The following is a 24,407-nucleotide window of genomic DNA, read 5'->3' as shown; positions in this document are numbered from 1 at the left end:
TGGCTTGAGCCGCAATTAGAATGTTAGAATAATTGATGTACAAGAAGTACAAGGCTAATAAAGCTATAAAATATAAGATACTTTCAATACTTATAAAAATATAAGTTGAGAAGATATTGTAGGGTATAGATAGACACAAGAAAACCATTAGTGGCTTTCTTATTAAGTTTTTTTTTTTTTTTTTTTAAATTCGGCATCGCATCGCGTTAATCTTATTTCAGGTCTTTTTATAGGCTTCTTAACTTAGGGAGGACCCACCCAGAAGTATTCTCTCCACGCATTAACCCGTGGAGAGCCTCTTCAGGAAGGCCAATTGATTAAAACATGCGAAAAACGCTGCGTAGTCAATGTGTCCATCCGAACTTTTGATCGGGGCACCGTTGATGGTACCCCCACGACTCTTGTGTTCTAACGCGATTCGATAAGTATTCGTCTTTTTTATAGTCGTGCCATGCACGATAATGAACTGGCACACCGAACAGACTTGCGTGCAAACATTGCTCGCGGCTCTTCATTCCCTAGTTAAGAATATACTTTTTTTTTTTTTTCCTCCTCTCTCTCGCTCTTTCTCTCCCCCTGTAACGGATGCACTCGGCGAAAAACTTGATGAAGTCATTATTTTCTTACAAAAGACGAATGCGTTTTTATTTTGTCTTATTTCGAGACAGTTTTTACATCGATTGCGCAGTCGAAAAAAACTGGTTTCTTTGATATAAACCGTTCTAAATTCGTGGGTGGACTTTGAGAAGGATTTAAGGGAGGAGATTGAATTTTAAAGTTGCGATATGAAGCACAAATGATGCTGGCAGTATCCAAAGGAGTGGCACTCGGAATGTCGATCTTGGGGTCCCACAGGGGGAACCCCATAGTCATCATTCCGTATGCCGCTCCTCCTAGTTTAATCCCTTTAACGGTATAAATTTTCCGAGTAAAGATGCATTCACCTTACCAAAAAAGGTTCCCGTGCCCCGTTTGAACACTCAATTAACTTTTCCTCGCTTCTTTCCGCCGCTGTGCGCTCTTTATAACTCTTAACACTTATTTTCAACTTTAATTTTTTTCCTAAATTCTACGTACTAAAGCAAATTATAATTAGCTAATGTTTAAATATTCTTATTTAAAAAAAAAATATCGTAATTAGGTTCAATTAGAGTATTTACATAAATGCAAATACTCTAATTGAACCTAAATATTACCCGCAGCGACATCTACCGATATCTATATAATCAATATCTTAATTATATTATTTATTCATAAAAATAATTTTTAATATTAGGCTATTAATTTAAAGTAATTCATTTAAGTGCTGTTTAAATTATAATTATGCAACAAAAATAATCAAATAAAAAATATTTAAATATTTATAAATGATATAATATAATTCAAAACACAATGGACTTAAAACATTATCTGTACATTTTTAATACAGTATTTAAATGTTTAATATGAAATCCACATATTAGCAATATAATAAACATATAATACTTTTTTTTTATTGATTATTCAGATATTTTCATATAAATGCTTATTCAAGTATACACTTAACTACTCACAACTACCAATAAAGACTGCTTCTTGTTAAAATTCAAGTGTAGAACCCATCACACTTCAAAGTGTGTTTTCCCACGTCCCTACGCTTTGTGTTAAAATTTGAAGACTGTATTATATAATTCGTTCCATTAGAATGTGAATACCCGCTGTTTCTTCAAATGCAGTTAACCGAAACAAACGGAGCAGCGGGTGACATTTATTGTCGGTGATGATTCATCGGGAAGAAGGAATTCTCACGCTGTCACTCTCCAGTACTTATTCACTCATGATAAAGCTTTGTTTCTCCAATCTTGTTAATGTATTAATCATGATCTTAATAAAATGCTGCTGTATCAAGTAATAAAAGTAGAAGAATGTTCTCTTTAATGATGAAAAGGAATACACACTTTAAAGCTTTGACATCAGATGATGACAAAGCTTTAGAGTGTGATTTGATATACCAGATGATAATGAACCGGAATTGTTTGTTAATGTTTCTGGTAATAAATATACAGACTTCAATATTTGAACTTCTTGTTATGATTGTAGAATCTCTTAAACAAATTGTATCTCTTGAATCTTGATAAAATATTTTAACCTTAACAAATAATACATTTTTACATCTAAGATGTAAAAATGTATTGTACATAAACTATACATTCATTCAGAGGAAAAAAAGTATCAGATGGAATGAATTGATATACTTTGATAGTATACTACTACCTAAATAATAAATAGATGAATGTATTTATCTTTTGTTGATAAACTCTAATTTGTTTTTGGATTAGCGTATGGTTTGTCATTAGGATTTACACCTACCTGTTCATTAATAAAATTAATTATTCATATATATGAAAATACAGTATGTAGACGTGTTTATATTGATATATCAGTGTAATGTGATGAAGATAACATATTTCTTCTCATTACTACAGCACATCTCTGAATTGTAAAGAAATATACTGTATTAAAATCTTTAAGAGATGATTATGATGAGAATATTATATGGAATTGGAAATTGTTCTTAATATTAAGAAAGAATTTTACTGATGTACAAAATAAATGCAAAACTACCATTATATAAATAAATTTAAGGTTAGCCATTGTGTAATTAGCTTTTTGTTTTTTTATTACAAAATTATCTTTGTGCATTGAGTATTGTTGATTCTGCAAGGTCATTATAAAAAATATTTGCTTGAACTCTTCTTGATTCATTTAAAGAAAATTGAACAGTCCAAGGGTTTTGAGAATTACAAAAATAACTTTTCAAAACCTCCATTCATCATGACTCTGCAAATTATGACAATTTTTCTCAGTAGTTCAGAATTAAGTGATACATAATAAAACTTCATACTCATATTTTCACATTTAAAAAATGCTGAAAGAGTTTTGAGGAGGCAGAAGATAGGAATCAATGGATTTATTGAAGATACATCACCTTAAAATTAAAACTTCAATTATCTTAAGCATAAAAGTTTTTGAAAAATTTACAACAACAAATAATTAAAAATAATAATTTCACAGTAAATATAAAATAGATCATCAATGACATAGTATATTACAGAATAAAATGAAAAGCAATCCATTTTTATAAAGGAATTACTTTATCAATTATTTATGAGTTAAAAAGCATAAGTTGTACTGTTTGATCTGATTAATGGCAATTTTAGGTTGTGTGAAGCCCTAGGCAAATGGACTTGTAAGGACTTTTTATGTAAATTTATATAGTATAAAGCCTGAATCACATTACTTGACATTGTATGAAGTCTAGGATCCTACTTAGGGTATTGGATTTCAAATGCTAGTTCAAGACAAATATTAACAAGCATATATTTATGCAAATCTAAGGCATGAAAGTATGAGGCCCAAAGTAAAATCTTTAAATTGCTTAAAACTGCTATTGGATCTGATACAAACTTTCAAATAAAATAATATTATCCAGCAATATTATTATCTTATTATGTCTAATAAAAATAAAATCACAATATAACAAAAATTTCAAGATTTATCTGCAGTTGAAGATTTCTCTAACTTTATAAATCAATAAATAACATTATTGAAAACTTTCTGTAAAAAATAATAAATAAATTCTTAATTTTATTATATTTCATCTTTAAGAGAATTTGAATGATATTTAAGTATTACTGAAATAGATTTTCAAACATTCTTCCTCATTTATGACACTTACAGGATGCCAACGCATTTTTTTAATCTTGCTATTAAGACTTAAGGATTAAATTATGTTTGGAGTAAAATGACAAACTTTAAAACATGCCGTGTAATTTATGTCAGCTTTTTAATTATTTCTTTTACATTTAAATTATTTTAATATAGTTTGTTAAAGAATTAATTTGGAACATTACATTTTGGATCATTATTACACAATTTATTCTTCATTATAATATTAGTATATTCTGTAATTATAATTAAGCATTTTTAAATATGCTGGAATGTAATTCTTATCTGAATAATAAACTGGTTCCTTAATATATTACATTAATACATCCAGAAAAAATGGAGTAATGAATAAGCCATTTCTTTTTGCATTCAAACTAATGACTTGTTCGTGGTACAATGAAGAGAGAAATATGCAAAACAAACAATATTTCATTTGTTATAATATTTAAAGAAACAAATATTATTTGTTTTAAATAACAAAAAATAACAGTTAAATATGATTTTTAAATTAAATTTTAGTGAATAGCATGTAGAATACTTGTTAGCTATTAAGAGTTTGTTATCCTTTATCTCAGAGAAAGTTAATTTTTTATACGTGACAAGCTGAAATTATGAAAAAAAAATATTTTATTTATTAGGTCAGAGGTTACAAATATGAATTTTTGCATGTACAGAAATGTTATCACTCTTCAAGCTTTAAGTAATCTCTCAATTGCTTTCATATGTTAAGGTTTTGCTAAACCGGACACTTGATTATTTTTTGAATCACTCAGCTCTTAAGGAGTCCAGGAAACTCATATAACTTAACATTTTATGTTGTATGTATGTTTTACTGTATTTATCTAGCAGCTCTTCATAGATAAATTGTACTTTTCAACTTGCTTCTACCATTATGTGCTATTTAACTGATAAGGTTAATAAATGTATTAGAGTAGTTTGTTAATTTTGTCATGTATCTACAGAGTGATATAAAGATTTAAAAAAAAAAGAGATGAAGGAAAATAAAAAGAAATATCTTATCTGAAGCACCTACTTAAAAGTAGATTAGGAAGAAATAAAGAAAGCTCTAAGAAGAATGGAAAAAAATAAAAACATTGTATTAAATTATAGGTCTATAGAATTTGCAACAGATAAACAATTATATCTCATCAATATTTTTTGAGATGTAAAAGGAGTTTGAAAATATTATTATGTATTTCTTTAAGAAGTAATAATACAATGAAAATGTATAGTTATAATAGAGTATGAATATGTAAATTTTTTCATTTTGTGTTTTTTTAATTTAAATTATTTTCTAGTTTCTCAGGTAATGTCACTAGTCCCACTCTATCCGAACTGTCGTTTCTTCCCCAGCGGAGAGGTCTGGCTAATAACCAGGTCGAATCACCGATGCATCCTCACTACAGACTTAGTCCGTATGCGGACCAACTGTACAGTACATTCCCCACTGCATCGCCAGTGTCCGTTCGTGGGCTGAGTCCTATGGATACAAGAGGTTTGAACAATACTCTAATTATATCTATTATCATTTTAAATGTGATATATCACTAGAATATAAAATTTGAACATAAATTTATATACAAGAATAAATTACCGTGTATAATATAACACTATATAATCTAAAGAAAATTCTGTTCAGTTAAACAGAAGTGATGTATTAAAGTTATACAGCATTAAATTGCCATCTCTCTATAGGATTACCTCTTCATCCGGATTATTTGCAACAAATGGCGGCACTTAGCCAACGATGTTTGATAGGGGAGTTTCACAGTCACCAAACAAATAACAGTGCAGGTGCAGACATATCATTTTCTGTGGATGGTGAGTACCAACTATTTTTAAAGATATAAAAGAGTAGAGATAGTAACATGTTATTATATAACCATTATTTTTGTCTACTGAATAATGATGATGTAGTACAGTAAGAGTGTTTATGTAAATTATTTCAAATGAGATATTTCAACAAGAGGCCACTTTGTATTAAATACGACAGTATTGGTTGTAAATAAACTTTTATTTCTGTTCATTAATCACATTTTAAACTTCTTTACAAACTTTAAAGAGTGATACGATTAACTAAAAGATACAAACTATACAAAGTAATCTTATTGTTAATTCTTAGATTGGGCATTTTCATTCTCATATCATAGTGTGCATAAAACATAAAAAAAAAAGATATTTTATTGATAATTAACTGAATAATAAATCAATTTTATACACTATTTTTCAATAATAAATCTGTTTTTAATGTAATTTATAAGTAAAAAAAAACTATTTTGGTTCTTGCTGTACAGGAAATAAATAATAGTTCTGTATTTTTGTATATGTAAAAGTATAAGTAATGAACACATTTCACAAACTGAACTTTGGAACTGTTGATAGATCTTCTCTCTCTCAAAAAATAAACAATTACTGCTTTATAGGATATATTTGATCTCAGATCTCACACAGCTTGGTAACAGTTTTCAAAAGTTTAAAATAAAATTATGCATTGAATATTTAGATAAAGACTTTTTTATTTTAATAATTATTCAATAAAATTTCTCTTAACGTCATTCAATTTTAAATAGAAATTTATTTTGTTTTTAACTGTAAATAAAATTTTAGCAATTAAAATTTTTTGTTGTTATTCATAATGATATACAGTATGTATTATTTTTAGTTCAGGGTTCCAGATTGGCAAACTCCAGACAAGCCATAAGGCATGGAAGAAAAAGAGCGCTTTCTAGTTCTCCGTATTCCGATTCTTTCGATATTAACTCTATGATAAGATTCTCTCCCAATTCTCTGGTTTCTTTTATGAATGGTTCTCGAAGTTCCAGTACAAGTGGCTCGTACGGCCATCTATCAGCAGGTAAATATGTATTTTTTGAAATTATTATTAGTAATAATTCTTACATTTGATATTGAAAGTTAAAATATGTTTTTCTGCGCATATCACATTATTTTATCAGGCGATGATGATAGACATCCTTGTAAATAATGAATATAATATATTTATGTTATTAAATATACAGTTATTTCATATTTTTCACTTTAATTTGAAAATAAAATATTTAAGTAGAATAACTATGCTTTATTTTATGAGTAAAACTGTTTGATATGGATATACATTTATAGGAATTACAGTTATACACGGTTGTTTATGAGATTGAATATATTTTTCTTTCTTTTTTTTTTTATTTTTCTAGAACTCAAATGCATTCTATCTGTCATCAAACTTATATTATTCCTGTTATTGTATTACATATCATTTAATTATAAAACACTGACAGATATTTTGATAAATAAGTTATTTACTATCTTAAAAGGTCAATTTTTAACCTCATTAGCAAAGAGTTAGAAGAAGAGGCTAAAGTTTTCTTAATAACTAACATCTTAACATTAATACGTTATGTTAGACGAATGAATAATTATCATAGAAAATGATGTATGTTGATGTCCCAATTGCTAGTTACTGGAAGCAAAAACTTACTTTGTTAACTAGAAAAATAATAATTTATAACAACTAAATTATTATTGATAATTTGTAAATAGATAAATTGTACTTTTCAACTTGCTTCTACCATTATGTGCTATTTAACTGATAAGGTTAATAAATGTATTAGAGTAGTTTGTTAATTTTGTCATGTATCTACAGAGTGATATAAAGATTTAAAAAAAAAAGCATAATTACAACATAATAATAGTTTATATTTTTCTGTAATTTTTTTAAAGGAAATATTTAGATAAAATGTATCTTTGATTAATGTATTTTCATGACTGTACTACAAGATTTAAAAATATATATTTTTATATTTATTGAGATACATTTTTAATTGAAAATATAACTTAATATAGATATAAATTATGCATGCGTGAGTTCATACGCAATTTTTATTTAATAAATAATAAAACGGAGATATAATAGGAATGAATTACTTTAATTAAGAAGCCAAACTGTTCATTTATTGTAAACATTTTCAGTATAATATAAGTCTAGAGTAGCTACAAATTACTATTTATGAGAAGGTTGTTGCCTGGGTTTTCCATTTAGAAAATGTCTCAATGACAGATTCAGTGGATGATGGATTAGATATGAATCTGGCGTGGCATATCCTCCTCAAAGTCTGTAGTTAATAGTTTGTGACAATTCACTTTGCAAGATTATGGAAGAGAAAATTTATCATCCCACTTTATGACAGTTGAAGATCCAAAACTAGCTATCACAGAAAGCTATTGTAATGGGAAAATGTGGAAAAAATTAAAATTTGTGTAGAGAATGGAAAGGAAAATATAGATAACTTCTAACTGGCACAGAAAAGATTTCATGGTTACTCTGTTAATAGATTTAATTTGTTATGCATTTCAATTTGATTTTTATATAAAAAATTTCATTATAATAATCCACGAAAACCTTTCTGTACAAGTGTTATGTTCTTAACTTTCATTATAGAGTCTGAAGATGGAAACATTTATTTTTCTGCAGATATTTATAATAATGCAATACCTGCACGCATTTACAATAATCATACAGTTTAACTTCTTAATCGAAATTATGTTTTTTCTATCAATTTATAGAAACAAAATTCTTATAGCATTTAGTGCATCATAGATTCATATATATTGAGAAAGAGAGAAATTATATTTGTAGAGATAGGTTTCATATAAAATGAATATTTCTATATTTGAATAATTTATAATATAATAATGACAGTTATATACTTGAAACACAGAAGACTGCATTACATATTTTATACACGATTTATATCATCAAATGATGATGTAGAATATGAATATAAAGAATTTAAATTTAAAAATATACAAGTCAACCCCCCTATAACACTGTTGATAATTCTGTTTTATATGAATTCCATGTTGTACGAATCACTTAAATTTTACAAATACGTGTGCCAGGCTGTGAACGGCTCACGTATTTGTAAAATCTGAGTGACTCGTACAACATGGAATTCATATAAAACGGAATTATCAACAGTGTTATAGGGGGGTTGACTTGTAATTATAAAATTTTAATAAGTTGGATGTCAAGTTGATGAACAAATAAAATAAAAAATTCAGTTTATTTGATTGACATTGAATGATTACTTCAAATTTATATAATGCTATCAAATTATTTTTTATGTAGATTCTTACAGTAATAATTAAGCATTTAATTTTAAATTAAAATTTAAGAAATTATAACTGTTAACTACAAAAAAATTTTTAGATTAACTCCTCTCTTGCACTCCACTGAACTAATATAAAATCTTTATTTAAAGTGAAGATATTCTAAGAAATGTTTTCGAAAAATTTTACATCTTAATTTTCATATAACAATACATCTGCTATTTAAATGAATTGTCTGTTTCTCGATAAGATTAATGTTTAAGACACGTAGAAATGAACTTGTTTTAAATCATAAAACATTGTTTTATGATTTAATTTTTTTTTTTTTATAAAAATAAAGAAACTGCAGAGAATTCATTAAAAGCAGATATTTTAAAATTACTATTTTTATATCATTCTAACATTAATAACTAATTTTTCTCATCTTAGTTTTTATACTAATTTTCTAATAGTCTTCGAAGAAAATTTAAGCACAAAAGGAAACTGTTTAATATATAGGTCTCACCTACCTGTTAACATTATCTAGAATATGCCTCTTCTGTTTTTTATGGTTCATTTCCAAGCTTCGGTTTCACTGACTCTTCAGATGCTAGGTAACAGCTGGATATCTAATTAATCTTTTATTAATAACTTTAAGTACATTTTGAGTACTGTGGGAAAAAAATTTTGAAATGTAATTTATCTAATTTTACAGGAACAATTAGCCCTGCTCTGGGTATGCCACCACCTTCCGTTCCTCCTCATCTTCAACATCTTCATCATTTAATACATCAGAGTGGCATAGGATCGCCATTATTGTTACCTCCTTCTACGAGTCTTGCTCAACAATCCATTATATCTGGTCCTGTTCCTATTGGTGTAAATACAAATGTCACAAAAGCAGATGGGACAGTAAGTATTTTTAATTAATTATGATGTATAAGAGTTAAGTAGAGAAAATATCAGTTTTTCATAAGCTAATTAGTTTTATTAATGTTACAAAGTATAAGTGTAATCATCTGTAAAATTATAAATTTAAATTTCATGTCAGATGTTTCCGAGGAGTGGAATTTTTTATGTAAGAATTAAATAGTAATGCAGCATACAGTTATATAAAATAAATCTTTTAATAATCTTCAATCATTACCGAGTTATACCCAATTAATAATTACAACAAAACTGTTTATAATTCCTTTGCAGCAATTTAAATTAACTTTTTATACATTATCAATCTGCTTGCTCTTCTTTTAATACTGCAAATTTAAATGAAGATTTTCATTTCTTATAAACAAAAATTATATTAAACGATGATTTTTAAGTAATTTTTGAAGTTATATAATTGTTTTAGTGCTATAAATTAAGATGTATCTATTAACTTGGGAATTGAAATGGAAATTTACAAATGAAAGGGATAAAATGTTAACGCAACTGTTAATTTGATGTCATCTTGTTTTTCTTTTTCGTTACTGTTTATGACTCCTGTCTTTTCTTCTGATTGTGAAAAACTTTACTGATAGAAATATCTAATGGAGTTCCCAGAACTGTCAAGCGTACCACAAGTATGACAGTAACACAAGACAAACACCAGTTTGTGCAAAAACAATTGATGAATTACTTATAGAATTACAGCAGAGAAGAATCATCAATACTGAATACCGACAGCCAAACATTAATTTGCTATAGTTAATTGTATAATTTTTATTTCAAATTACAGTTGACCCCCCTATAACACTGTTGATTTTTCCGTTTTATATGAATTCCATGTTGTACGAGTCACTTAGATTTTACAAATATGTGTGCTGGGCTGTGAACAGCTCACATATTTGTAAAATCTAAGTGACTCATACAACAAGGAATTCATATAAAACTGAAAAATCAACAGTGTTATAGGGAGGGTCGACTGTAATGGTATCTATCTCTTTAAGAGTAAGTTTTTAGAATTTTTTATTTACAGTTTTAGGATGAATTACTTGTTTTGATTATTAATTTAAATATGGAAAAAACCTCCAAGTTTATTTAAAATTTTTTAATATAAAAAATTAAAATATATTTAAAAATTTTATTTATTGAAATATAGAACATGTTTTTATTATACTGTAGGCCTTACAGTTGATTATTTGCACATCAGGCTAGCCTTGTACATCTCTAAGGCTTCTAGGGCCCTAATACAGTCGGTTTAGAAGTCTTATTAGCCTGGTATTAGGGAGGTTGGCATGCATTTCAGGGTCAGTGGTGTAAGTGGACTGGGAGGTAGATGCCTAATGGCAAATCCTTAATCAAAATCACTTATACACATGCTGAAAATGAGATTAGGAAGGAAACTTGAAAAATGTCAAAAAATAAAATTTGGATTTCTTAAAAATGTTTAAGTATTATGTTTGGAAGTACCTTACATTGACAGCAAGATTGACGAAGCATTAACAGTGTGAACCTACCATTCTGGAGAACTTCAGTTTAAGTCTAAGCCACATCTTCAGAAATTTTCATGGGCAGTGTAATCTGAATATATCAGGCTGTTCCATTGTGGATGTGGCAAAATCCTTAATGAATATGAAAAGAAATTGTTTCAATACCCACATAATAAAGAGAAAAATATATATACATTATATTCTAGTTTTAACTTTAAATGTTTTTTGAAGACAGATGCTTCAAATGGATGTGAAACTGCCAGCAATGTCGTTAGTAGTACTGTAGATACAGAAGAAGCTAGGATGAAAGTTAAAAAGGAAGTTGCAAGTAGTACGGTCGGTGATGTCGGTATGGGTGACGACGATCGAGAAACGACGGCAGATCTTAAAGATGAACCCGGCGACTTCATTGAAACCAATTGCCACTGGAAAGGTTGCAATAGAGAATTTAATACTCAGGAAGAACTTGTTAAAGTTAGTAATTTTTTGATAAAAATTTATATTATTATATTGGCTGTTATTATATATAAAGTTTTTTCTTTATAATTTTTAGCATATTAGCAATGATCACATACATGGAAACAAGAAATCTTTTGTTTGCAAATGGAGAGATTGTTCAAGGGATGAAAAGCCATTTAAAGCTCAATACATGTTGGTCGTCCACATGAGGAGGCACACTGGCGAAAAACCGCATAAATGCACGGTAATAAACGCAAAAAGTATCCATTTTAACATATAAATTCCAAATTATTTTAGTCATACTTTCTAATTTTAGAGATAATTTTGGAACTATTTAAATGAATTCTTGCATGTCATGAATTTAAAAATGTACAAATCAAATTACTATATTAATTAATTAATTAATGGATTAGTATCTATAAAAGAAATCCATTTAATCTTGCTTTTGTGAAAGTAGAAAATATTTTATATAAATTTGATGAATATCATTTAAATATTAATTAATGTTTGGTTTTTAATTCCTTACTAACATTAAGAGGGTTTTTCTTTTTCATGCCTGTCATGGATTTGGCTAGTCCAGCAATGAGGACAACTGAGTGGGGATCAAGGGCATCTGTGGAAAATTTTCCAGGGGGCAAAGCTAGTAGACCAATAATTATACCAATAAATTTTATTTAACTTTTTTTGGGTTTTTTCGCATGTAGATTACAGAATACAGTATTGCATTAAAGAGTCTCATGATCATGAGTATAAAGTTACATATCTCTTATCACTTTTATGATTATACATCCATCCCAAGGGACAAGTATCCTGTTTGTCCCCGTCCGTAGACAGATAGACTGAAATCACTCGAGTGAATTTCTTATTAGACTCAAGATCAATGAAGTAGATGAATCAGATCCTTTTCTTATGAATCAAACAAGTTTAAAAGTGAAAATAATTGATCTTATATTATAGTTGGAAAACTGCCAAATGTTTATATTTTGCATGCAGTATGAAGAATGTATTAGAAATTTTTATTTTCCAAGATATATTGAACCGTATACTTCATTACTTGATCACTCAATTCTGTGTCTAGTCAAGTTCATGCTTGATATATACAAATTCCCTCTTAGGCAGAAAGTTTCATTAAAATTTATATTTATCTAAATATCATTTATTTATTGCAATTGAAATAAAGTTTAATTAATATAAAAAATATATTTTTAATATTATTGTTTACAGTTTGAAGGTTGTGCCAAAGCCTATTCTAGATTAGAAAATCTAAAGACACATCTAAGATCTCATACTGGAGAAAAACCTTACATGTGTGAATTTCCTGGCTGCACCAAAGCTTTCAGTAATGCTTCTGATAGAGCCAAGCATCAAAATAGGACTCATTCTAATGAGGTATTTTATTTAAAATATATCTAAAATAGTATTTTGTATCAAATAATAAACATAAACTTCCTTTCATAGCAATGATTATAATAAAAAAAATATATATATAAATGGACAAATTTAAAATTTTAATTAGATAATGGAAATCAATTATTGAGCTGTAAAAAAATAACTAAATTGTAATCTTTTTTTTTTGTTAATAAGTTTGACAAATCTATTACATCTTCATTTAAAAAAGTTACAAAAGTTAGGGAGTGCCAAAAAGAAGATAATGAAGCAATTTATTTACATCTAGCCACGTGAGGTGTTTCATTTTTAATATGCAAGTGATGACACTCCGAAAGAAAAATCTGGTTAAAGAACTTCTCAGAATTTAAATATATTTATGAATAGCATATTAATGAATCTAAGCAAATTTATATTCATTTTATATTATCAAGTTGCATCCATTACAGTTTAGGAAAACTTGCACTCATATCTCCTTTCATTTTATTATCTTCTACTCTACATATTGATTTTTATACTTTACAAATTTAATTTTTTTTTACATTTTATTTCTATTATTCCTTTTAATTTATTATTTTAATACTTTGAACATGTATTCTTTATTATTTATCTATTAGGCAAAAACAACTTATTGTTATGTAAGCAGAGAATTTACATTTTCATAAATAACTTACAAGAAAACAAAATGAATTGAAAATAAAAATATGTAATTAAGTTTATATATGCTGTTAATAATGATATTTTTCTATATAGGTGTATAATTTTAGTATTTCTTTTAATACTTAAATTCTTGGCAACAGGGATGTAGACACTGTCTTTCAAAAAATCCCACAAAGAAATCCAGTGGCATCATATCAGACAATCTGGAAGACCATTCTATAGGGCCTATGTACATAATCTAATGCTAAGGAAGATGTTAGTTAAAGTATTATCTCAAGTCATTGTAAAAATGCAGTGGAGTGTTATCTTGTTAAGAAAATTAGGTTTAGAATATATTCTTTCAGCTTAGGACATTAACCATCCACAGAGCATGTCCAGATAGATGAATCCTGTCTTTGTGGATTTGATGAATAAGATTGGTTCGTACAGCTTTTCCTGGAACATTGCTACAAAGACATGAATTTTGAGAGTTCTTTCATGTAGTTTTTATATCAAAGTAGCTACTTAAATCAAGCATAAGTAATAAAATATCAAAATTGTAGGAACATTTGTAGACACTCTGAATATTTAAGTAATTTTAATCTTATATTTATTTTGTTTAAATTTGAGTGTATTATAAAGCTCAGTACATGGTATGCTTATGTCACTAGTGAATTAATAAATAAGAATATCTTAAAGTTAAAAAATATACATTTGAACAGAAACTAAATATATTTTAAAATCTATGTGTTTAGAGATCCAACTGATCTTATTTTAATCAGTCTCTTATAACATACGATTACTGGTTTTCCTGAACATTTCCTAAATACATTATAGATATCATAATCTTGAAATCTATTAATTTCTACTGATAGCCATTTTTGTAAAAAATATTTTAAAGTAATGATAGTGTGTGATGTAAGGAGAACTTTAAGAACTATCTTCTGTCACCTATTCTGTGTCTATCATACTAACGGAGATAAAATAAATAATTAATTCAAGTTACAGCCTTGTATATAGAAACTTTGTGGCTACTTTGTACAAATAAATGAAATAAAAAAAAGATATTCCAACAATCCCAAATATGAAAGTAAAGTGTGAATAATAGAATATTGTAGATTCCAGGCTAATAGTCACAATAGGATTTTGATTTGCTATTATCTTTACACTATAATGGAAGGAGAAATATTAAAAGCTTTATATGTATCTTACAAACTCTTGATGTGTCCATCTTTTTAACCCAATTTGTTTCATGTATGGTTCAAAATTCTCTGCTCACCTGAGTGATAGCTGTGGTAATGCAATTTCAGTTCTATTAAGTCTCAGAATAAGGATGGCACAAGCACCTTGTCCTTAATGTAGTCCCATGGGAAAAAATCAGTGTTAAATCTGGTGATTGAGATAGCTAAGCTAAATGCACTTGTTTCTGGGCAGTTGCAAAAGCCAATCCATTCTATGGGTAATTGCTCATTGAGATAGGCATGTCACTGCTAAATTGTGGTGTAGCTCCATCTAATTGAAGAATGAAGTCAGCACAATCATGAAGTTGCACCATTAGCTACAGCTGAAGCATATCAAGAAACATGATGCCAGTAATGGTTGCCTCATCAAAGAAAAATGGCCCATAAACCTTGTGAGATATTCTCCTGTGCACACACATATAAAACTTGTGAGATTTTCATAATGTAATCTAATTCTGTATCTCTTATCTGTATGGTGTTGTGGTTTGTCAAAATCCCAGAGACCATTAAGATTCACCATATATAAAGATAAACCACTAAAATGACATTTTCTTTCATCAATTTTCTAAAAAATTGATTCTGTTGCTCTTTTATTTATTTAGTTCATTTTCATATCACATTATGTGAATAATGTGATACAAAATATTACATACATATATTATTAACATATTTTAGTATTTTAATTTTTGTGAAATGACCAAAAACAGTTTAAATATATTCCAGACAAAAATACATTATGCACCAAAATAAAGAGTACTGAAATGAAAAGACGAACAATATTAACTTGTTGTCATCTGAGTTTATTTCTTTTGAAAGAAACTAACAAATACTCTATTAGTGTGTTGATTTTCCAAGGTATGTGTAACATAGGTGTTCAAAGTGTACATCGCCTCGCTGTAGGCAGTGTTCATATTGTTCATGCAGATTCTCAAACATATCCTGGAACTGGTTGACCAAACTTCTCCTTCCATTGACACAGTATAGTATCAGAATGGTAAAATTTCGTAACAATAAACAGCATAACTCTGTTATTTTGTGCTGTCTTTTTAAATCTCTCTCAGAATTGTTCTATCACCTTTTTCAAACCCATTTCCCTTCACAACCATTCCATATGAGCAGAAATAATGAATACTTTTTTCTATTGAGAGACCCATTTCCAAAAACAACTGAATAACACAACTTGTGTTGCCAGAGCTATGCTCCATCAAATGCACATTTGAGATGCATGAGTTTCAGTACTATATATTTTGGTGCATACTGTACTTTCTGTTATAAAATAAAATGTATTGTTTGACATCACTGACATACATATTTAAAAGATAATTTGATCAATTCAGCAATGAATAAGAGTTATATGAATTTGAATATTGATGTCAACCAAAGGCATGTTTTTGTATAAATGCAGCTCTGAATGAGTCAGTTGGGACCATATTAGAGCTATAGATCATGCCTGTAGGATTAAAAAAAATGTCAAAGAAACTGATGGTCCACACACCATCCTTTTCAACATATACATCCCTGAAATTGGCCTATCTGAAATTTTCAAGACACTCAAAAATGAGATAAAATTTAAAAGTTCATGAAAAATAAGAAACGTCATTTCATTGACTACTTCCAGGGAGCAATCAGAGTCATACTGTATGCTGTATTAAGCCTGTTGCATGTTTAATAAGCAGCCTAGTGATTTTTGAATATCTAGCCAAGGGTCACAATAAGAGATCCTTTGACTTTTTGTCATCTAGGGGATTCAAACCATCATTCAGGGCTGAAATTTTATTTATGCTTTCATATGTTGACCAGTTTCCATTTAACTGTGATAATTGTTGTAGCATTTTTGTATCCTCTCACTTATATTTTTGTAATCTTTCACAGAAATTAGATAAGTCATTGTATCTAAATCAAAGAAACTAATAGATTATCGATAATACAGTTTAATACAACCAGTACAGAAACTGGATAAATTATGAATAACTTTAAATAAAACCCAAATTCAATAAAAAACATACTATTTACCCAAAAACAAACATTTTCAATAGCCTTCAGCAATCATCATTGAATTATGGCATAGTGTTTCACTACTAGAAATGTAAATCTTAGCAAGATGAAGCAATACTTGATTGTAATTGCTTGTTTATATGAAGATCTATGTAATAACTATATTTCATGTTCCATAAATAAATCAAAATCAGAAAAGATGTTACCATCAGAATCTTTATTACCATATCTACATAAATGACAACTCCATAAATCTAACTCTCGACTAAAGTCAGACAATCCGCTGAATTATCTGGCTACAACAAGGCCAGTTAGCAATTAGATATGAGTGATCTGTATGGTTATATCCAAACCAGCAATTCTGGAAGTGAAGATCGGAGGTCCATCTAATCTTTGATTCCAGAACTGCTGGTTTGGATATAACCATATAGGTTCCTCCTGTGTAATTGTTAACTTGATCTTGTTGTAGCCAGATAATTCAGCGGATTGTCTGAATTTTACCATATCTATTGATATTTTATTTTATTTTCTATTATGTATATAAATTTATAAAATTTTTAAATTTTAAAAATGATATAATATTATATGAAAGTAAATGTATGTTTTACTTTTTACATATAAAAAAATAAATGACAAACACTATTTTTTATTTAGAAACCTTATGTTTGTAAAGCACCTGGATGTACGAAAAGATACACGGATCCTAGTTCTTTGCGCAAACATGTAAAAACAGTACACGGGCCAGAATTTTATGCTAATAAAAAGCATAAAGGTGGTGATGGAGACTCAGGAAGCAACGATGGTCCTAGAGAAGAGAAAAACTCAGAAAATCCTTCAAGTCCTCATTCTGAAGAAGGAATTGGAAGTGGAAATCCTGCAAGTCTTTCCAGCCCAAGTGTTAAATCAGAGGTTTGGTTAAAATTAAATTTAATAGTTTTATAATATTATTGAATATATTAAATATTTAAATTTTCACAGGAACAAGAAGGTAGTAGTCCTGGTGATGCAACAGATCCAGCACCTATTAGTGATAATAGTGTATCAACAACAAGTGGACCTCTGGAAGGAATAGAAGCAGATGTCGGTTGGGATATTATGGAAAATCAAGAAATAGATGTGAGAAAATCTAGTTTATATATATCTATTTTGATTATATTGGATGATCAGATTAAAAGTTTACTTGCATGAAGTAGTATAGGCAATTTCACGACTTAGTTGTGCTTATTACTATCTTGTTACATATCATAAGAAGAAACACTTAAATCTTGAACATTTATATACTATAGACTTTAGGGATAACATTGAAACTCCTTGTTGTTATCATGAAGTCCACTTTTTACAAGTAAACTCTGTTTGATCATCTGATATGTTGTTAAATAAGTTATTACATTTCCCATTTGATAATCATAGAGTTTGAAGATATACTCTGCATATGTGATTCCATTTTTTTATTTTATAAGAAATCAAAATTTTATTCTAAATTTCATACTGTATATCGAATGAAAGTATATTTAAATCAAAATGTAGAATAACATGTTTCAGTGAAACTTCTACAAATGAATTGTATTCAAACGAGTTCATATTCATTATTGTATATTGACTAAACAGGAATTAATGTCATGTAATGATCTTTTACAGAGTCATTAACTATTATTAATTACAGAAAATAGGAATATGAATATTCCTCATATAACACATAGATACATTCCGAAAATGTGCCATGTTATGCAAATCTGTACTATAATATTTTATGGATGACAAAATAAAAATATGTTATTAATCGGTAATTTGTTCTATCTCATCGCGTTTATTTGGTTGAGTATCAAGCAATTTTTTTCCCAGAATTTGTGCTTGAATACGGAATTGTTTTGAGATACCACCATATTTCATTCATCATTTTTACAGTGAAGTAATCATTTGTAGGTAAGTAATATCTATGGTTAAAAAAAGTTTAGTAACACTTACCTACAAATGTTTAAATAAACTTTACTGAATACGAAGATTAATCTATAGAAAGAAAGCACAGTGACAGTCTTAAGGACTAAAGTCTGAAAACAATGACAATGACACTTGGTTGATAGGAAAGCTAGGACAAGAAAGAAAAAATACTAATTTCGGTATTCATTAAAGTAAACCTGACAAAAGGCACAAAACAAATTGAAAATTTCAATATTCTAAAATCTATGGGCAAATTTGAGACAAGTGTTCTTACTTGAATAAAAAAAAATATAGAATAACAAAGTTTACGCTTAAAAATTATGAAATTTTGTATGGAGAATTTCCATGTTAGAGCGAATCTGAGTCATGTTGTAGAAGTATTATTGTATGAGAGATACATGTATTTTAATAATTAATGTAGAATCATTTGGAGAAATTCTGCAGTGAATAGAATTTAAATACACAACCTCAGTAAGCTAGGCAAATACATTATTGTTTTTTATATCTGTTAAATTTCTTAATCTTAGATTTCTAAACTAAAATTTCCTTAAAATATGTAAAATAATTTTAAAATTATAATATAATTGCATAAAATTATATTTTTTCAACTGGAGGAAACTATTTGATTGAAAATTATTTATGTTGATACTAATGACGGATTTAGTTAATATTTTTCTGAGAATGTATCAAAATACCTTAAACTACCAGTTTTAATGCCAAGTAGTTGATTTTGAGGATTATTGATTCTCATTTCTATCTTATTTTTAGATTGAAGAACCTGTTGTGACAGTATCAACAGCAGTTACTTCTTCTGGCAATAATGTTGAAATAACAAGAAATACCTGTAACAGAATTAAAACAAGGATACAATCACAATTAAAATCTGCAACTTCTTGGTTACCAAATCTTCTAAATTCTAGGAAAGGTGAATAGCTTTAAATATTTTTAAAGCTATTTATTATATTTTTTGATCAATTAGAGTTAAGTAATTATATAATTTTTGTTATGTTGAATGGTCATGTTCTTATTTAATTTTACTTATTATATTAATTGCACCTGTATACATTTAAATTTTTCATTTTATATTTTAATAACTTTAAGTAAAATTTTGTTTATAGTGAAACAATGGAACAGTCACACTACGACAAATCATCAAACATGTCCATCGAAGCTTCCTGAAATTATTAGTAGTAAAAATTCTAAAAATAATATAACCATACTTCCAAATTCAGGTATGTGTTAACAAAATCTAACTTTTTTATTACTTGAATTAGGTAAAAATATTTATAGTTTTAAGTATATAATTCTTTATTTCTAATATAGATTTAACCAGATTATCTGGATGTGTAACACATCGTAAAAATATTCGTCAGGACAGCAGTAACAGTTCTGTTAGTTCTTTCTACAGCAGTCTGCATTCTGATATTAGTGCACAGCCAGTAAGCAGTCAGATATCTAGCAGACGTGGAAGTGAAATATCTCGGAGTGTCGGAGGATTTCATTCTCCATATGATCCAATATCATTAGGAAGCTCGCGTCGCTCTAGTGAAGTTGGAAGCAGCACAGGGATTCCTGCTGGAGTTGCTGCTCATCTTCAGAGAATTCATTCACGTGCATTAGCTTCTCAACATTTAAATTCAACTCAAAATTTAGTTGTTCAAACTCAAAATTATAATACTCAGGGAGAAAATAATTGGACAGAAGGCCAAACAAGCCTTTCTGAGCACAATTCAATACCTCAGTGTTCTCCCTATAAGGATGCACGTCGTTCAAGTGATCCTTTAAGACCTCTAGATGTAAATGCAGGAGATAAGTTACAGAGATTTAATAGCTTTAGTAAACTCTCACCTCTTCCTCCAATATCTCGATCTTCAATGTCAAAACATAGTGTACAGGATGGAAGAACTAATCATCCTAATGAAAATGTTGTCTTAGAAGATCGCCCAATAGAAGAGAACAAAGATCTAGTGCTTCCCGATGATATGGTTCATTATCTTAACCAAGTTGCTGAAAAATCTCAGCAAGAACCAGATCGTCCACATTCTCATTTCAGTCATGCTGTATCTAGTGTTAGTCAGTATGAGGAAATGCAACATCAATCAAATAATAGACTACCTTATTTTCCAGACAATGACCATAGTTACTGTAATAACCAAACTACAACGTATAGTCCAAATTGTATAACTAATCGCAATACTCAGCAAACATATGCAATGAATGCAAATAATACAAATAGATCTCAATCAAATAATCACATACACAATGGTAATTATTCAGACCATGCATATCATTCCAATAATGTACCATATAATCAACCTCATCCTGTAGTGAATAACTACAGGTTGCAGTCAGACTGTGTTTCTCATCCATCTCATTATTATGCTCAAACTAGTCAGCAGACACCAGTTCCACGAGAATCATATTATTCTCAGTTACAAAATCCAGGTAAGATGTGGAATATGCAGAATGGACATGAAGAAACACCTCACCAAATATATATAAACGATCCAAGTGAAAATGGGTCTCAACCAGAAAGACGTTTTCAACCTCAACATTATTATCACACAAATGCACAAAGCATGCCATTTCCAGGACAGAATTCACCATATTCTAATACCAATGGTCATAATATGCAGTATTGTTCTCCACAAGGTCAAAATAAGCCACAGTGGATGATGCCAAGACAAGAAGGAAGTGAATCAGGTAAATTTAATAAACAATCAACTACAACACAATGTAGACATCAAGAAAGTCCCTTTCAAGCTTCATCTCCACCCTCTGCAAAACATTTTCAGCATCCTCCTCCTGTTATACCTGTTCCACAAATTCAAAGACCACCATTACCACAAAATCAGTCTTTCAATCACTTTTGTTACACAGGCACAGATCAAAGGCAAATTTCTAAACAAAACTCTCAATGTTTTCCACAAGGTAACATATGTAATCATCATGGAAGTGAGCAAACTGTAAAGCATCCAATTCCTCATCCACTTCCTAATTCAACTTGTAATAATTGTAACAAAAAAGAAACACTTGCACCTCCACCTCCTCCACCACCACCTCCTCCTCCTCCTCCTCCTCCTCCTCCTTCTTTGCCTCCACCTCAACCAGTTATGACACAGTTTCCAGCACCTGTGAATAATCAACAGTGCCAAAATTGCAAAAGTTGCAATGCCGAACTTTCTTCAATGACTCAGTTACGCCAACATCCTTCTCCAAACTCTCCTTGTCATAATTGTTCCAATCAAAAGCCAGAAATACAGTGTCAAAATATCAGCCAATCTTCATTAGTAAGCATGCCACCAGAAGCTTATCAACGTACGCTAGAGTACGTTCAACAGTGCCAACAACTGCTAGCGGATAAAACACCGCCATCTGTTCAAGGAAATAATTTCACTAATCAGTCTAAGTTTCCAGTTTCTAATCATCAAATGGAGTTGTCACCCGGATGTAATAAAGTTAGCAGCAGCACAGATAAAAAGGATAAAGAGCAGATAAAACCGACACAGTCAAATTCTGCAACTGCCAGTAGGACTAACGAAAACACTGTTTCACCCCTTCTAACAACCACAAATATGGTTATTAATGACATGAATACCTCACTGACTTCGCTAATGGAAGAAACAAGATATCTGCATCTAATGCAATAACATTTACTCTGCGCACTCATTCAATGTAAATATTTTGTATAATAATTGTATTTTTATTAGCTTTGTTTATATGTAGCATTTTTTTTGTGGTTTTTAAAACATAAGTGCAATTTCGTTCATAGTATAAATAGGGCTTAAAAGACTGGGATATTAATTAAATTTGCCAATGAACGATACTTATTGCTCATGTTAATTAAACATTTATTACTTATTTTCTTTATCCTGTTTATATATTAATTATCATGCGAACAATGAATGTGTGTATAGTTTTACATAGACTCAAAGCTATAGATTTTAGCAAATTTGTCGGCGTCAATCAAGAGCGCAGCATTTCTGCACAAATTACTCTGTAATCCTGTTACAAACAGGCTGTTGTTTACAGATTTATTGTATCCATGCCATGTATGGAACATGTTAAAAATTTGTAGTCAAATTTAGTGCCTTAAATTGTGATGTTTTATTATGTCATACAGACATTATATGAAGGCCAAATTTTTATTCGAACCCAGCCATGTTTTTTAATGCAATATGTTTACACCATGATATATTATATATTAAAATTTGTGATCACCAAAAAATAAAATCTGATATTACTTTCATAATTTATTCTTATATCTATTACCTAATGAGTTTTTACTTTGCATAAAGTACAGGGTACTGTACATTCAGATTTTAAAATAACAAGTCGAACCCATATGATCAAGTGTCTGTTCTAATGACGTAGTCATTCATGTATGTGTACAACAGGCCTACTTTAGTGTTATGTTGCTCAACCATTGGCCAAATGGCCATGGTGTGAAGTTGTTAAACTACAGTAGTGGGGAATACAAATCTGAGGCAGAATCTTGTATAGATTGGGCTATTGTTCTCATCCCTTATTGATTATGGGTGTGCATGATTGGAGTTGCCCATAATTCGTAACTGGTCAAAGATGGAATTTTTAATTATACTCATCATTGGTTTGGTCAGGCCCACAGTGCGGATGGTTGGATGGTGACGAACAGGGTTTGACATATGAAAAAGACCTCCTTAAACCTGCAAAGTGGCTAGCTGAGACTTTACGACCACTCGACCATATACTCATTGACAAAAAAGTTATGCATAATTCTCCAATTACTGCAAAACTGCACACAGCAGTCTCAGCTAGATAGGTAAATGGTTACAGTTGTGGTCAGATTGCAGTCTAGATAATTCCTCCAGAGTGTCAGCCAACCTCCCTCCATTGTGGGCCTGACCGAACCGATAATGGGCTTGCTAAAAGTACCCTTTTAGTGTCTACAATGCGAGAAAAGTTTTAAAAAAGCAGTGGTAAATTTGCATGCTCGGTCTCGTTTGCAATAGTGCCATAAATGATCTATTGTTTGGGAACGGACGACAGATTGGCAGGGCCCTCGAGAACTTGTATGGGGGGCCCAGAAGTAGGTCGTTCCTCCTTTGTCTCTTATCGGGTCCTTTTAGCCATTTTTTAAACAAATAAAATACATAAAATGTTTCTTTATCAATAAAAGAGTTTTAAATAATTCATTTTCTATGAATAAAATAACAATTTTATAGGGGTAAGAACTACTGCGGACATTAAATTTTCTTAAACATCTGTTAGACTAATGCCATGCACGAGTGTGAGGGACATAGAGGCAGTTGCAACATCTATGGGCAAATCTGTCGCAGAATACAATACAATACAATACATTAATACCAATATGTTCGACTGTATCGACGTATGCATGAAGGCAAGGGAAGTCCTACAAGGTACTAAAAGTTGCTTTAAATTGTATCATTGTTTCACAGGAAATTTCCTCATTGCTATGTTGTTGTAATCACTTATTACCATTGTCATTATGATTACAGTAAAATGTTTCATTTGACCATGAAGAAAGTTTCGTAACTTCTTTCTTCTC

The 24,407-nt window shown here is 29.4% G+C and overlaps 1 protein-coding gene across 3 annotated transcripts in view; it reads left to right on the top strand.

Annotated features, from left to right (window-relative positions):
• LOC111613745 (transcriptional activator GLI3-like) overlaps nt 1–23,176 on the top strand; it is a 44,217-nt gene extending 21,041 nt beyond the window's left edge. For all 3 annotated transcript variants that reach the window (XM_023355094.1, XM_023355092.1, XM_023355093.1), the window contains exons 4-15: nt 5,007–5,203; nt 5,404–5,529; nt 6,371–6,562; nt 9,509–9,705; nt 11,433–11,675; nt 11,755–11,904; nt 12,885–13,049; nt 17,576–17,830; nt 17,900–18,037; nt 19,628–19,784; nt 19,978–20,091; nt 20,183–23,176. In XM_023355094.1, coding sequence (XP_023210862.1) covers nt 5,007–5,203; nt 5,404–5,529; nt 6,371–6,562; nt 9,509–9,705; nt 11,433–11,675; nt 11,755–11,904; nt 12,885–13,049; nt 17,576–17,830; nt 17,900–18,037; nt 19,628–19,784; nt 19,978–20,091; nt 20,183–22,509 — 4,261 coding nt within the window. In that variant the 3' untranslated portion in view covers nt 22,510–23,176. The remainder of the gene's footprint in view (nt 1–5,006; nt 5,204–5,403; nt 5,530–6,370; nt 6,563–9,508; nt 9,706–11,432; nt 11,676–11,754; nt 11,905–12,884; nt 13,050–17,575; nt 17,831–17,899; nt 18,038–19,627; nt 19,785–19,977; nt 20,092–20,182) is intronic.
• Nucleotides 23,177–24,407: the final 1,231 nt, after the last annotated feature.

The sequence above is a fragment of the Centruroides sculpturatus genome, unplaced genomic scaffold (assembly GCF_000671375.1).
Source record: "Centruroides sculpturatus isolate CEXI.00-Female unplaced genomic scaffold, Cexi_2.0 scaffold1990, whole genome shotgun sequence".
In the NCBI taxonomy this organism is placed as follows: domain Eukaryota; kingdom Metazoa; phylum Arthropoda; class Arachnida; order Scorpiones; family Buthidae; genus Centruroides; species Centruroides sculpturatus.
Note: the sequence above shows the minus strand (reverse complement) of the source record. Positions and strands in the feature narration are given on the sequence as shown.